Here is a 14,741-nt window from a genome sequence, read left to right as displayed (position 1 = left end):
GGGAACACTTATTCGTCACAGTTACAGCTGGTGCCTTTGTTTGTGTTCCCTAGTTGCCAGTTGGTTATACCTGACAATTACATGGGGGTCTCAAAGCTAGGGTCGGTAATGTTGTTGTTAAAATTATCCAACCGAAAAATCCAGCCCAGTGTTGCCAACACTTTTCCAATGAAAGTAGATTTGCAGCACTAGCTCCAAAAGTCCCTAGAGATCCCGAGAGAAAGTCGCCAAGTCGGCAACACTGACAGTCATCCCTTCAGGCCTCCCTCCAAAGCCACACCCCCGAATTATCATTGTGAACGTATTGTTAGTATTCATAGACTGTATATAAGACGTGGACGTAGTCACCATGACTTCATGAACTGAAAACACATTGAAAGGTTCAACTCCCAGACCGGAGAGCGCCGTGGTAGCGACCTGTCAATCACAAGGTAGGCACTTCACTTTTAAGACCTGGAGGTTGCTCACTATGGAGGATACAACACCCTCTGTCTTTTGGAGAACACTACCATCCCTAGCTTTAAGTAACTGCGTGGGAATGTGGAGACATGAATATATTATATGCAAAAAAAAATGTGAACTCCAGCCATAAGTCCCAAACAGCAGCATCATTACAATGTATAGGATGGGTACCAGGGAGCTAGTGCATAGCCAATGTGGCAAAGGGTCGCAGGGCGGACCTCTTATGAATATATGAATAAAGAAGCCTGGAAAAAAAATCTCCCTTATGACTAAACATCTCCTCCTCTTTGACCTTCATTTCCACACCAGCCTGTGTTTGTGGATACTGTAGGAGTTGAGATGTATAGTTTCATTGTACTTGAGTATGCTCACCTTTCCTGTACTCTATGTGTACAGTACATAGAGATCTATTTGCTTCTGCCTCTCTTTACTTGAAGATTTATTCCAGGCATTATTTTTTAAGGTCATCCCAGTCATGCGTACCAGATCTTTAATCTCTTTTAAAAAAAACTGACTGGACAATTGTCAAACTGCACCACAGTTACTGTATTTGCTGTTACACTGTCTGAGCTGATTTAGCCCTCCTTCTGTCAGGTTAACTGTAGCTTACATACAGGATAGATGGCTCAGAGCAGTGGTCTAACAACAAATTAGAGCCTCAGGCTACATACTGAGTTCTCAGCATGTTGAGCGCGTGTGTCTGAGTATGTGATTCTGTTTTGAAGCTGAATGTGTGTATTCACGCTGTTTTGGTCTTTTCCTGTTTGGATTTGTTCACATGACTGAATGCGTGAATGTTTCTACATTACGTCATTGGCTGAGTGTTTGCACTGCTGCTATGCACACAGTAGTGTGTGTTGATAATGGGCATCATAACAAGGGGTAGACGGTGAGAGCCAGACTGTGTGTGTTCGTCTGGTGAAGCGAAATAATAGTTTCTGTCAGAAACAGGAAATGAATGTAACCGTCCTTGACCAGACTTGACCCTGAGGGCACTTATTTTGTAACTACTCAAACTAGTATTGACTGAACTAAAACCAACCAGTGCTATGCACTGATATACGTGTCAATCATTGATTCATTTTCCATCACTTTCAGGATATTGGGGAAGTCAGGAGTTAGGGATTTTGCTGTGAGAGTGATGCCTGTACAGCTTGATCCCCTTTGCTGTGACTAAGTCTAGACATAGTACAGTTTAACAGTTGTAGTGGTTTGGTTGCTAAAGACGTGCTCCCAGTATGTCAGTATGCTGGATTCAGTCTCTAAATTATTCGTTAGCTGGACGTGGTGACTCAGCCCAGTCCCAGCCAGTAGAGTGCAAGGGCATTTTGCCTTTTTTCTCTCGCCATACATCCTTACACACTTACTTACTTACTTACTTACTTACTTACTTACTAACATACATACATACTTACTTACTTACTTAGTTACTTATTTATTTACTTACTTACTTACTTACTTACTTACTTACTTACTTACTTATTTACTAACATACATACATACATACATACTTACTTACTTACTTACTTAGTTACTTATTTACTTACTTACTTACTTACTTACTTACTTACTTACTTACATACATACATACATACTTACTTACTTAGTTACTTATTTACTTACTTACTTACTTATTTACTTACATACATACATACTTACTTACTTACTTACTTACTTACTTACTTACTTACTTACTTACTTACTTACATACATACATACATATATACATACTTACTTACGTAGTTTACTAATCCTGAGAAAAATGTAGGCCTCCATTAGCTTAAACAAAAGAGTGATATACAAACAAATAAAGGATAAAAAGATAAAAACAAAGCAGTGAAGTGATATTCTAGCTATCTGTAATTTATAGTAAATAAAGTTGTTAACAGTTTATTGACACTTTTGCCGATAAAGTTTTAGCTTTCTTAAACATTCTCATGAAACCAATTCTCAGAATTAGTATCCTGGCATGCTGATGTTGTCCAATTTCCTAGGCCTTGAGCAGAAAAGCACAAGAGTTGCATGGTGCATGTCCCCTCAGAGACAACCCTGGCTGTATTGAATCAACCCTTGTCATGGCCTCCGTCAACACTCGAGATCATGAGGGCAGATTGGTTTGAATGGGATCATTGATCCCTTATCCACAGCTGAAGTGCCTTAAGTACTTTGATGCTGTTGTTGTTGTTTTTATGACCCGTTGAAAATTAATTTCCCCAGACTATCTTCCCTTTGGTAAAAGGTTGTTATGTATCTGACAGTGTTATGATGACATTTTTGTGAACACTGGACCTTTCTTTGTGGAGGGATGATACAGCATTCAAAATTAATTAAGCTAAAAACAAGCATCTCCCACCTCAGGCATGTGGCAGATCAACAAAATAAGAACCAAGAGAGGAAGAGAAAAGTCGTGAATATAAAAGCAATGCACTTCGTCCTGCGGTCCTACTTCTGGCAGAGGTCACTGAAATGGCATAAAAACTGAACCGTCAGAGCAGAGTGCTCATTGATCCTTTTCGAAATGTCAAAGCTCTGAAGAAAGGAAGCTTTTCTCAGATTTTCTGTGTGTTTTTGTAAGTTGCTCTTCTGAACTACATTATACTTTGGCACCGATGATGCATGCCTTACCATAATGACATCATCAATTTTATCTATCTTCACAAAACGCTCACAGCAGGATGCATCTCACTGAGGAGTGCTCTCGTATGTGTGTGTGCGCTTGTGTTTGAGCATTGCTGTTCATAGTGGGGGAGATGATTCGCTGGGTAAATGGCATTATTACAGGCATATTTCACTGACGGCTCCGTAAATGAACCAGTCAAACAATATCTCCTATAGATGTTAAAAGACTCAGCATTATAATAAGGCTATGGGGCTGTTTCTTATTCCAGCAGTTTTAGTGCGAAATAGTACAATAATTCTTTGGGATCTGAAACATTAAGTCTTTTCCTCTGTCATTTCTACCACTAACTTCTTCCCTATCACAGGAACTGGAGCGAGTGACGGCGTTACAGACCAACCTTCAGCTGGCAGCGGTCATTTGCACTAATGCAAGGAGGTAATAGTGTTCTATTGCATACCATTCACTAAATGAAATGGCTGCTGAAATGGCCCATTCAAATAGCATCCGCATACTAAGTGCTTTCCTCATAACCGTGGTAGCGTTCCTTCCCTTCGTATATTCTCCGTCTGTTAATATGTTCCCAAATGACAAATTATTCTGTCTTGTTTCTTTATGGGAATAAAAAAACAAAACACCATCCCACTATATATACTAGGGATGTCACGATACCAGAAATTTAGTAGTTGATACCAGGGAAATTCCACGATTCTCGATAACAATTTGATATCACGGTAAAAAACAAAAGTAAAACAATAAATCCCATGTACTTCAACATACAGTCCTTTATCACCATTTGCATACTGGTTTTTGTTAGGAAGTTAAACAGGTCATAATTCTTTCTCTTTTATTTATTTTATATATTGGTGTGAAGACATTTCCTTCAAACAACTGGATTTATTCAATTCAATTATTGGACTCACCAAACAAACATGATAACGTTAGAATTTACCTTCGCCCAATACCCATTTTTACTGAAAAGAGCCTGAACACATTATAATGTAAATCAATGGTACCTCCCGTGTTGAAATCGGCAGCACGAGAGTTAGTTAACGTCAGCAGTTTTTTTGTATAGATATACAGTATAGTTACATCAGTTACTACTGAGTTCTACTAGTGCATCATAAAGCTCATCACAATGTATTGGACTTAAAAATGCCTTTAAGAGCATAGTAGTATTAATCTGTGTTGATGCTATATTCTCCCTGTACTGTGACGTCTCGTGTAAAGGCAACTGAGCGTTTCAAAGGAGGGATTCACAGAAGCTAGCTTGGGTCTGTTGGCCAATCAGAGGAGACGACAACTGCTGACAGGCCTGCTGAAGTCACTAAGGACCATCAAGACGCTGGTGAAGTTTACACACACAGTTGACATACAACACATTTTGTTCTAAAACTAGCTATAGTGTAAAGGAAAACCAGTGTTTTATGGTAATTAACACACCTTTTGTATACTTATTGCATAGTTATTTTTGTACTGTTATGGTTGATGTAATATCTATTTCTGACCTGCAACATACTTTGTTTAGACTGTTGTCCTGAGAGAAGTTTTTGACTTCTCTGTCAGTGTTATTTTGGATCACCTTGGGACTCCGACTTACAGTACCTACTGCACGACTCCCCTGAGCGGTTCCCGTCAGAAATGCCGTTATAAACACACTGTGTGTGACATACCACTGATGTGAAACAGATGAATGTAGTCTAATAATCTGCACTTGATTTAACATTAAGATGAAAGTTAATCAAACATACCCTGTTTTAATTATTTGCTCATTTGCTTGATCATTAAAAGATTTTACCAACGTGGTCAGAGCAGGGAAGTGTGTAACTTGTGTTGCTCTAATTATTACCACTTAATATTGTGGCCTGTTAGTGATTTTAAGCCGTATTCATGTCTTCCTTTTGTCATTCTTCCCCTCACAGCAAAGAACAGATGTAAGACTCAGCGAGATGCTTGAGGTATTGAAATCCTTTCTACACGCACACACACGCACGCACGCACAGATATGTTTATAATTGACCTGAAAGGTCAAACATCAGTAGGGATTCTGCATTGGAAGCCAAACCCACACAAACTTGAGACGCTCCCACAAATGCCTATCTACAATACTGTGAAGGTCAGCTGTAGCACATGGAATAGATCTGACTACCACTGAGTGTAATCCTAGGTAATCTTCACAGTATCTACTGTAAGAAGAAGATCAAACAAAAGTGACACACATCACTGTCGTAACCCTGTAAAACGGTTTCAGACCATACTATACTGTTTTTATACATTAAATGATCTCACTTCTCTGCTCCTTTAGGAGGAAGACTATCCAGGTGCAATCCAGCTCTGTCTGGAATGTCAAAAGGCCGCCAGCACCTTCAAACACTACAGCTGCATCAGGTACAGTACAGTATGTACAGATTGATAGAGTGATATTTATCCAAATGAGAGCAGGCAATGACTTCATGTTCTATGGGTGAATGGAAAGTTTTCTGATCTTCATAGATTAAAGCTTAAAATCACTGATCTCCTACTGTGAAAGCCTTTACTTCTAAAATAGATGTTTTATTGAAAGGTTTCCAGTTAAAAGATAAAGAGAGAGAGTTAGGCAGGCAGCTGGCTAGTCATGCCATACAGATCAAAACACATCAACAGAGACAGGTAGACAGGCACACAATCAAAAGCACATGAGGATCAACTGTTAACCATTAGGGGTATACAATGTCTGTCCCTTTGATTTCCTGTGTAAGTGCGATCAATTTGTGGCAGAAGGTGGGTGCCACAGTGCTCTTTTGTATGTATTGATTAAGGATTGATCAGGGATGCACGTCATTGCCGGCTTCCTCCTTCTTCCTTTGACACCTCGTACAGACTCTGACAGAATATTTTGTGAAGAGGTGTGTGGGAATGAACGTCTTTAGCTCCCAACCAAGGTTTTAATAGTTTTGAATATTTAATTAGTTTTTATCACAGGTTCAAGCCCAGCTTGGGGTCCTTCTGTGTGGAGTTTGCATGTTCTCCCCGTGTTAGCATGGGTTTTCTCCGGGTTCTCCGGTTTCCTCCGAAAGAAATGCAGGTTAGGTTAGTTGTTGACACTAAATTGCCCGTAGGTGTGAATGTGAGCATGAATGGTTGTCTGTCTCTATGTGTCAGCCTTGTGATAGTCTGGCGATGTCAGCTGGGAGTGGCTCCAACCCCCGCTGGATAAGATAAGCGGTTACAGATAATCAATGGAATCATTTTCATTTTATTTTAGTTTGGACTTTTAGATTTAATTTTAGTTTAGTTTTAGTTAGTTTTCAGAGTGCGTTTGCTGGTTTTAGTTTAGTTTCAGTTTTTCAGAAAGGTTTAGTCTTTATATATCTGTTTTTTACAGCAGAGTTTGTTTTTGTTAGGGCCAGCTATAATGTCTCAGAAGTATGTAGCTACATATACATACAAAATACATAGTGAACTGTGTAGGAATGGCCATAATGTTTAATGTTTAATCTTTGCGTCTCCTAGAATGTAAAGTCCGTTCAGGTCGTCTGATTCAACGTCACGAGAGTTGAAGGAAATTCATGCCGTCCCCTTTTTTCGGTATTGATATATTATAGCTAAAGAAATAAAACTGAAATTAATTTCTGTTCATTTTTATTTTATTTTTAGTCATTTGTTACTAGGCAATATAGTTTTAGTTTAGTTTAGAGGTATTCTTAAATAATATAGTTATTATTTAGTTTCAGTTTACTAAAAATTAGGGCTGTCAAAGTTGATGTCATAATAACACGTTAAAACCAATTTGTTTTAATGCCACTAATTTCTTTAACGTTTTAACACAATCAATTTTTTGGAGGTTGTAGTGTGTTCAGTTTAAAAGCTAGAGTGAAGATACTGGCATCATATGAAATTAGAAAAAACTAAGAAATCCATTGGTACCATACTAGCTGACAGCTGTTGTTGCCTGTTGGGCTTGAGTTTGCCATGTTATGATTTGAGCAAATTTGTTATGCTAAATGCAGTACCTGTGAGGGTTTCTGGACAATATTTGTCATTGTTTTGTGTTCTGAATTGATTTCCAATAATAAATATATACATACATTTGCATAAAGCAGCATATTTGTCCACTCCCATGTTGATAAGAGTATTAAATACTTGACAAATCTCCCTTTAAGGAACATTTTGAACAGATAAAAATGTGTGATTAATTTGCGATTAATCACGATTAACTATTTTACTGCTTCACTGCTCCCATCACTAGTCAGAGTAACACACTGTGTAATTGTTTGCTATTTTGTCATGCACTGCAGAGTGTGCGTTGGTCTATTTTTGGAGCGAGCACTTGCGTCACAAAACGGTGAGCTCCACGTCAACGGAGCTCCATGTCAATGCACATTTCTTTCCGCAGGCACAGACCTTTTAAACAACACCGAGCATCTGCGCCTCCACTACATTTAACAACTCCACCTGGCTGTGACGATGCCCTTTGAGTGACCACTGGGAGATGGTTATCAGTATGATAACATTATGCACAGGGGATTGTTGTGGTGCGGGAAATTTCTCCCAATGTTCTGTCTCGCATGCAGCTGCTGTTTATTCGTGTCGATATCACTTTTGTTTTGGAGTTCCGTGTCCATGGTGACGCTCCCTGAATGTGCTGGGATGATGGTGTGCAGTATAGAGTTGTTCCACCAATGATACCAATGATCATTGCAACCAGCCTGTCGATGAGGGAATGTGATTGTGATCATCGTAAAAAGAAGCACTTGCGTATCTGTTGCAACTCTTCACCTTTGCTTTCCTTTGCAGTATGCTAATACTGCTTCCTGGATGTAGTCGTTTTTTAACATTGTTGCATTGATCACACATCTGTCACGCTTTACATCAGCATGCACATTGAACTTTGAGGCTCTCTGCCCAAAATTGTTACAACCCAGAATGCAGCGTTGCCCTTCCCTAAGCAGCTAGTTGGTCTGCTGCACTGTGATTTAAACCTTACAGCCATGCTTTTCCATGCGCTGCTGAATGCCCTACAAGGAGGCTTTGTTTCATGCCTGACCTTCCTTTGTCCCCGTCCCCAACCCCTTTGAAAGTCAATATCGTATCCCCCAAGAAGGCACTTACACAGCCTCACGCTCCGTTTCAGTCTATTTTCATCAGACGGTCCACATGAGCATCTGATGGGCAGCTTAAGACCCGCACATGTCAGCACAGTGTTCATAAACTGTGAACTCTGCTGTGGCCTTGGAAAAACAAAGGTGTAATCTAGCATATAGCATCTCTGTAGTATTGTGAGCCTCACAGCAGTTAAGAGTAAATGGGAAAAGAAGTTCATTTTTGTACCATATTAGGCAGCCTTAAATTAAGATAAGATAAGATATGTGTAAATTTGGGTTTGTATGTCTTTTTAATTGACCATTAAACACTATTGAACTTTTGCAAAACTAGTGTTGTAAACATAGAAATAGAACAGAAGTAGAACAGACATTGAACTGTTTTCCATAGTCATTTGACTAGCACAAAAGAAAATGCCGATTGTTGTTTGTTGTTATGGTGTTAATAATGTTAATGGGGTGGTAAAGTGTGATCGCAGCTCGCTGGAAAGAGAAAAGGATGCAGCTTTGGGGTTATCTTTAGGGAGGTAACCCCCAAGTTGCAAAAAAGTGTGAAAACTCTCGTGAGACTCGCTGCCCAACGTCCTATCCTAACCATAACCATTCGAGGTCAATGCCTAACCTTAACTATCTTGCGACTTGGGTGTTATCTTCTAAACACGACCCAGCTCCGGAGATGGATGGATGGATGGCTAGTGATATGGCTAGTATTTTATACCAGTTGTCATACAAATTGTCTATGGATTATTCTAGTTGATGCTCCTCCAGATCCCCACGGCAGCTAATTGCCGTTTTAGTATTGAGGGAGGTGATTTGTTCAGGTGTTCTAATCTATTCGAAGGACGGGCGGTTCAGCTGCAGGTTCAAGAGGAGCAGAGTGTAGGAAGAAGGGGAAAGGGCTGCTACGTTAATTCTTTTGTCTCAGACACACAACATTTTTTTGTGCAGGCTGCCCAACATGACAGCACAAGCACTGCAGCAGTTCATTCATTTATTCAGAGCCACGGCCTTCCTCCTCCTCTTTGTGGTCTTGGTATATTCTCTTTTGGAGGCTGCTGGTGTGCAGTTTTTTAAAGAAGATCTTCATGTGTATCAGCTGTAGTTTGTGTTTCACTTAGATTTGTGTTTCCTCGCAGCGCTTTAGAGAACAGGATAAATGCCTTCCAGCACTCACAACAACAGCAGGATCTTAAAACGTATTTGAAGTCGGGTCAGTTACTTTGGTCTGAACGACGTGTTGTTCGGGTTTTTTTCCACTCCGACAGGTTTGGCTTCACACATGTAAATTCAGCTGAATGAACCACAGTGCATTAGTCTTTTTTTATTTGTCTCTAACATCACTTTTTCAGTTATGCTGGTATGCTTGGAAGAAAGAATATTTTTTTTTTTTTTTTTTTTTAAGCGGTCACAGTCCTTTTCATGATGAGCACCAATTATATCAGGTGACAGTAAACCTGTTTTAGTCGGACGTTATCTGCTTCCCAAATGTTTGGATTTAATTGGATGTTCATGTAAGCCACTGGACTGAATAGTCAGTATAACAGACAGACTAATCACAGCTTATTATATTACTAGGCTATATTTAAAAAAACAGTGACACACTCTGAGTGAACCTAAAGGATTGTACGATATTGCTGCAAATCTACAGTAAGAAATTAGCATAAATATTCACATATGCTATGAATCTAAATCGGGCTGGTGTGAAGACAAAATAGAAAATAGCAGCGAGCACGTCTCCAAATCTTTAACAGTATCGGGTGCCAGGTAGTGGTAAGAACAGAAGAAAAAAATCACCGGCACTCACAGATAAAGATTCTTTTTTGGTTTATTCTGGGCAATCAAACGTAAACAAACACGTTTCAGCTATAAGCCGTCATCAGCTTGATAAAGCAGACAACAGATTCCTATTGTCATGTGAAACCCACTCCACTTTTCCGACTTCAGGTCGACAACTTTTTATGTGGCCCTTGTAATCTTAGAGCCTACAAGTTAGAACTGTACCCATGGAGAAAGGGCCACAACCCCACTAAAGATGCCAGAGCTAAATATCTAAATATTACATCAAATCTTGCAGTTATAGAAAACAATCATTGCACTTTTTTTCTGGTCTGATCAATTTTGCCAGTGCTCTTTCTACAACCACCTTCTTGAAGCCTTTTCTTGTTAACCTCTCCTCTTTTAACTTCCCCCTAACCATCCTCTGCTTTCTCACTTGCATGTTACGGTTGTTGTCCCTTCTTCTCGCTACGTTTCACTCTTTAAAGCCCTTCCCCTGGCACTTTGTTTCCTCTCTTGTAACAGTGGCAAACAATACTACAGCAAAAACGTCATTGCCACAAAATCTGAGCATCCTGCAGGACTCCTGAGTCCACATTTTGCCAATTTAGCAAGTCAGCAGTCACCGTGGTGGGGCTTTGCCTCAAGGCCCTGTGGACACCTATTACCAGTGATGATTGAAAACCGTGTTTAAAAAAAACTCCCTGATATCCACGTAACTCTATTTCAATCCTTCTGTTCCCTGCAGGGAACAGATTGTTAATTAGGTTTCTCTCCTCATCTGTTATTTATGCATTCTGTCTGATCGTGGGAGGGTGCCAGTTTGTGGGGAGGAGCTGCATCTGCACACACATGAACACGCACTGGACAGTGGCAATATATTTATGGGATGGACCAAATAACAGGAGGACCGGATAATACGGTCACCTGGGTTATTGGATTTGCGTTGACCTCTTGTGATCTTAAAGGAAAAAGTTGGGAAATACGCTTAATCTGCTTTCTTGCCAAGAGTCAGATGAGGATAGAGCCAGCAGGTGCTTAGCTTGGCATAAAGACAGGAGAAAACAGCTAGTCTGGCTCTGTCTAAAGTTCAAAACTACACCCAGCAGCACCTTTAAGCTCACTAATTAACACATTCTATCTTGTTTGTTTAATCCAAACATAAGCAAGGCCGAGTCAGTGACTTCCTCACTGTTCTAGCCAAGAAATAGTTGCTTTTGCATTTCCGTTTCTATGTGGATTAAACAAACAAGATATAACATATCAGTTAGTGAACTGGTGCTTGCAGGCGGATTTTGTTATCTTTGGATAGAGCCATGCTAGCTGTTTCCCCTTGCTTCCAGTCTTTTTTGCTAAGCGAAGCATTAGCTGGCTCTAGCTCCATATCTAGCAAACAGACATGAACGTGGCATCAATCTTCTAATCTCACTCTTCGAAAGAAAGCAAATAAGCATGTTTCCTCAAAATGTCAAACTATTCCTTTAACACCTAGCAAAACACATGAACAGTTATTAACAGCTGGTCTTCACATCATCGAATCTCCTGTTAGCAAAATGGGACTGGAAAAGCAACCAGAGCACTCAATGCCACACACATGGATCCTTAAATGCTTGGTGCAATATAAGGCAAACAAACCACCTTGATCTTCTTTAAAGGTGCTAAATGCGAGATTGGGAGCATTTCTATTGCCTCCGCACGGCTCTCAATATGGCGACGGCTGAGCTGGTGGCTCGCAGCTAACGGTGCTAGCAGCGCTAACAGTACAAGTATACAGTACAAAAGCAGTGCGGAGTGGCGGCTGTGAGCTAGCAAGTGGGGCACGCTCACATGTATGAACATGCACTAAAAGACACACACGGCTGGCCCGGCTATGTCAACAAAGCACGGAGAAGAGGTAGAGTGACTTCATTCTCTGCTCAGGTAGATATTACCTCACTATATCTTTACATAACAAATAGTTCTTTGCTGCTTTATTAATGTTCTGGATATCATAGCACCTTTAATGTGTGCATTTTAGTTCCTTTAACCAGTAGGTATGGGTGATGTTAGGCCCTGTTGCTGCCCAGTTCCTAATGTTTGTCAACCACTGTTGGATGTCTGCAATGCTGTGATGGTGACTGGTTCTTATTCTGGAAATTGCAGTGGTCCGCCTCACTCTCAGGTGTGTTAGCCCCCGAGCACTGGTCTTGTGGGATGTTTTTTTTTCCTCTTATATGCTTTTCCAATACTGCTCAGTTTGTTGTTTGTGTTACTCTCCCACACTGCAGCGTGGGAGTACAAAAGAAAGTTGTGTGATGAACAGGGCATTTATCCTGTTGGCCTCTGCTCCTCTGTTGCATCTCCTTAGTGTTGCTGCCAGAGCTGGAAGCCTTTGTTTAGCGCTCTCCCGGGCCTTGCATATGGACATTCAGATGCATTTCTTTAGTAGCCAGGACCCGACATTGATCCGTTCACCCCTCTGTAGTTGAGCCAGCTTACTCACTTTGTGTGTTTTCTTTATATTGGCTTCCTCGTGGTGTGAGGATACTGGCTATGACTCGCCTAACTGAGCTTGTAGCTGACATTGTCTGTTGTTATCATTGCTGTGGTGCATACCCTCATTAGATTTAGTTACAGTGTGGTTGTGGTAGTAATAGAGATTGTGAGCAGCACTCCGTTTGCATCTGCTATGTCACACTGTTTGATGGGAAATTCTCAATCATCCTTGGCAGTTTAGTTCAGACGCTGATAGTAAGTAGCTTCTTCTAAACTCTTAAACTCTCAATTCTTAGCTCATTTGTCCATTTTCTTTCCATATTGTGGCCATTATTTGAGTCTCCAATTGTAGTTATAACTTTCTCTTTGCTAACTGGCTGGTTTCACTCATCTATAATATTTCTCTCATACACACACAGAGGCAGACAAAAAAGGCTTACATATTTTGAAATGGTGTGCTCATTTTGTTACCTGTTTTGCAGACGACCTGTGGGACTCCATCTGTAGTCTCCTCTCAGTTCCTCCGCTCCCTCCTCCTCCTCACTCTCCTCACTCTCCTCACTCGATACCCAAATGAAGCTAAGATGCTTAATTAGCAATTTTGTTAAGGACACTCTCTCCCTTGGGCGATTGTGGTCTCACAAGGCACAACATAAGTGCGGGCTGACCTGAAAAATACCCCAAGCGCAGCAGGGAGAGAGGCAGGGAAACGGTGAAACAGAGGATGATTATGAATGGGCGCAGTGCAGGGGGAGTCACAAGGGGATTGGATCGGTGTCTTGGGATGGCAAGAAAGTCGTGATTTCCGTTGCTACTTCGCAGCTCTTTAAGTTGAAACGTGTTTCCCAGGATGAGGCAAAATTGGAGTACGCTCCAAGGAAACGTAGTGTTTTCTATCCGTAATAGTCTGGTATATACAGACACATATAATTTATTGAAAAAGTGCAAACACTTGAAACACAAAATCTCATCTTCCCAAAATATTAGTTGGAAATACATCCATTACTTATACTTTTGCTCCCTTTTGCCCTGTTTGTATGAAGGAGGAGACTTGTGAGACACACGGCTGCAGCTTGTTGATGAAGTGGTTCTCTTTTTAGATGAATATTCTTAATTTATAAATATAAACCGAGCCAAATTCTGGTTCCAATACTAGTTGCTCAATTCAAACATGCAATATTTAATTATGTTGTTATTGAGAGTTTATTGTATATGTTTGCTGGGTATTGTTGTTTTGTTTTCCTATAATCTATATAATATTCTAGTATATTTATTTAATTTTTTACATCTAACTAATCGATTAATAGAAGATTAATGTATGGCAATTTTCATTATTGAATGTCAGAATATATATTTTGCTTGTGTCTCATATCATTGGAAATTGAGAATATTTAGAATTTTTTTGTTGATCAAACATCGAACAAAGTCAATTTTTGATATCGACTCCAGTAAATTTATATGGGCATTTACCATCAATTTAGTCATTTTTGGAAATTATTTTTTACATTTTATTGACAAAACGATTAATATCTTATCCATTAATTAATTTATATATTCTCCATATTCTGCTTCAATTAAGGAACTAACCCTCAACCATCTCCTTTTTTCCCCCTCACAGCGAATTGAATTCCAAACTACAAGACACTCTGGAGCAAATAGAGGTATGTGCCTTCATGCTTTATCTCTAATCACGTTATTTGTGAGCGATATCAGTAAAGCGACTTTTAGCAGTGAATAAGATTGTGCTCTAACCCTGTAATTTTCCAGAAGTCCTCATCTGAAAGAAGCAATTTATACTTAATTTTGACATTTTCATAGTTTGCCTTTCTCATTCTGGGTCTGCCAAATATTGACACATTCAGAAAGTCATTATTGTCAGTGCACAGGCACCGTAAATTATATCTGTTTCATCTCTAGCTGTGTTGTGATAAATGGTATGCAAAGCAATTTTCTCTGCACCGCTGCCGCTGCGCTTGACTAGATTAATTACTTACGGTTTTGTCGGTACACAAGAAACAGGCGTGCATGCACACACACACACATACACACACACACACACACACACACACACACACATAGCCACGCAGCCAAGCAGCAAGGTGCTCGTTTGTTTACCTGTCAGCATGAGTTTGTGATTAAGCAGAATCCTCTAAAATTAGAAAGGTAAACACTTGCACAAAGTACAGACACACACACATCAAACACCTTCAACTTAAGAATGCTAAGTGCCAAAAACACTATATACACTATATGAATATGCATATACTCTACATATATACATAACCTGTACAGCATATACTAAGTTTACACAATAGAGTTGTCATTAGTTG

The 14,741-nt window shown here is 39.9% G+C and overlaps 1 protein-coding gene across 2 annotated transcripts in view; it reads left to right on the top strand.

Moving 5' to 3' along the window:
• vps50 (VPS50 EARP/GARPII complex subunit) overlaps window positions 1–14,741 on the top strand; it is a 124,551-nt gene that overhangs the window by 24,490 nt on the left and 85,320 nt on the right. For both annotated transcript variants that reach the window (XM_037794526.1, XM_037794525.1), the window contains exons 6-10: window positions 3,447–3,517; window positions 4,310–4,427; window positions 5,002–5,037; window positions 5,385–5,467; window positions 14,030–14,072. In XM_037794526.1, the coding sequence (XP_037650454.1) occupies window positions 3,447–3,517; window positions 4,310–4,427; window positions 5,002–5,037; window positions 5,385–5,467; window positions 14,030–14,072 (351 nt within the window). The remainder of the gene's footprint in view (window positions 1–3,446; window positions 3,518–4,309; window positions 4,428–5,001; window positions 5,038–5,384; window positions 5,468–14,029; window positions 14,073–14,741) is intronic.

Source organism: Sebastes umbrosus, chromosome 15, assembly GCF_015220745.1.
Source record: "Sebastes umbrosus isolate fSebUmb1 chromosome 15, fSebUmb1.pri, whole genome shotgun sequence".
Classification (NCBI taxonomy): domain Eukaryota; kingdom Metazoa; phylum Chordata; class Actinopteri; order Perciformes; family Sebastidae; genus Sebastes; species Sebastes umbrosus.
Note: the sequence above shows the minus strand (reverse complement) of the source record. Positions and strands in the feature narration are given on the sequence as shown.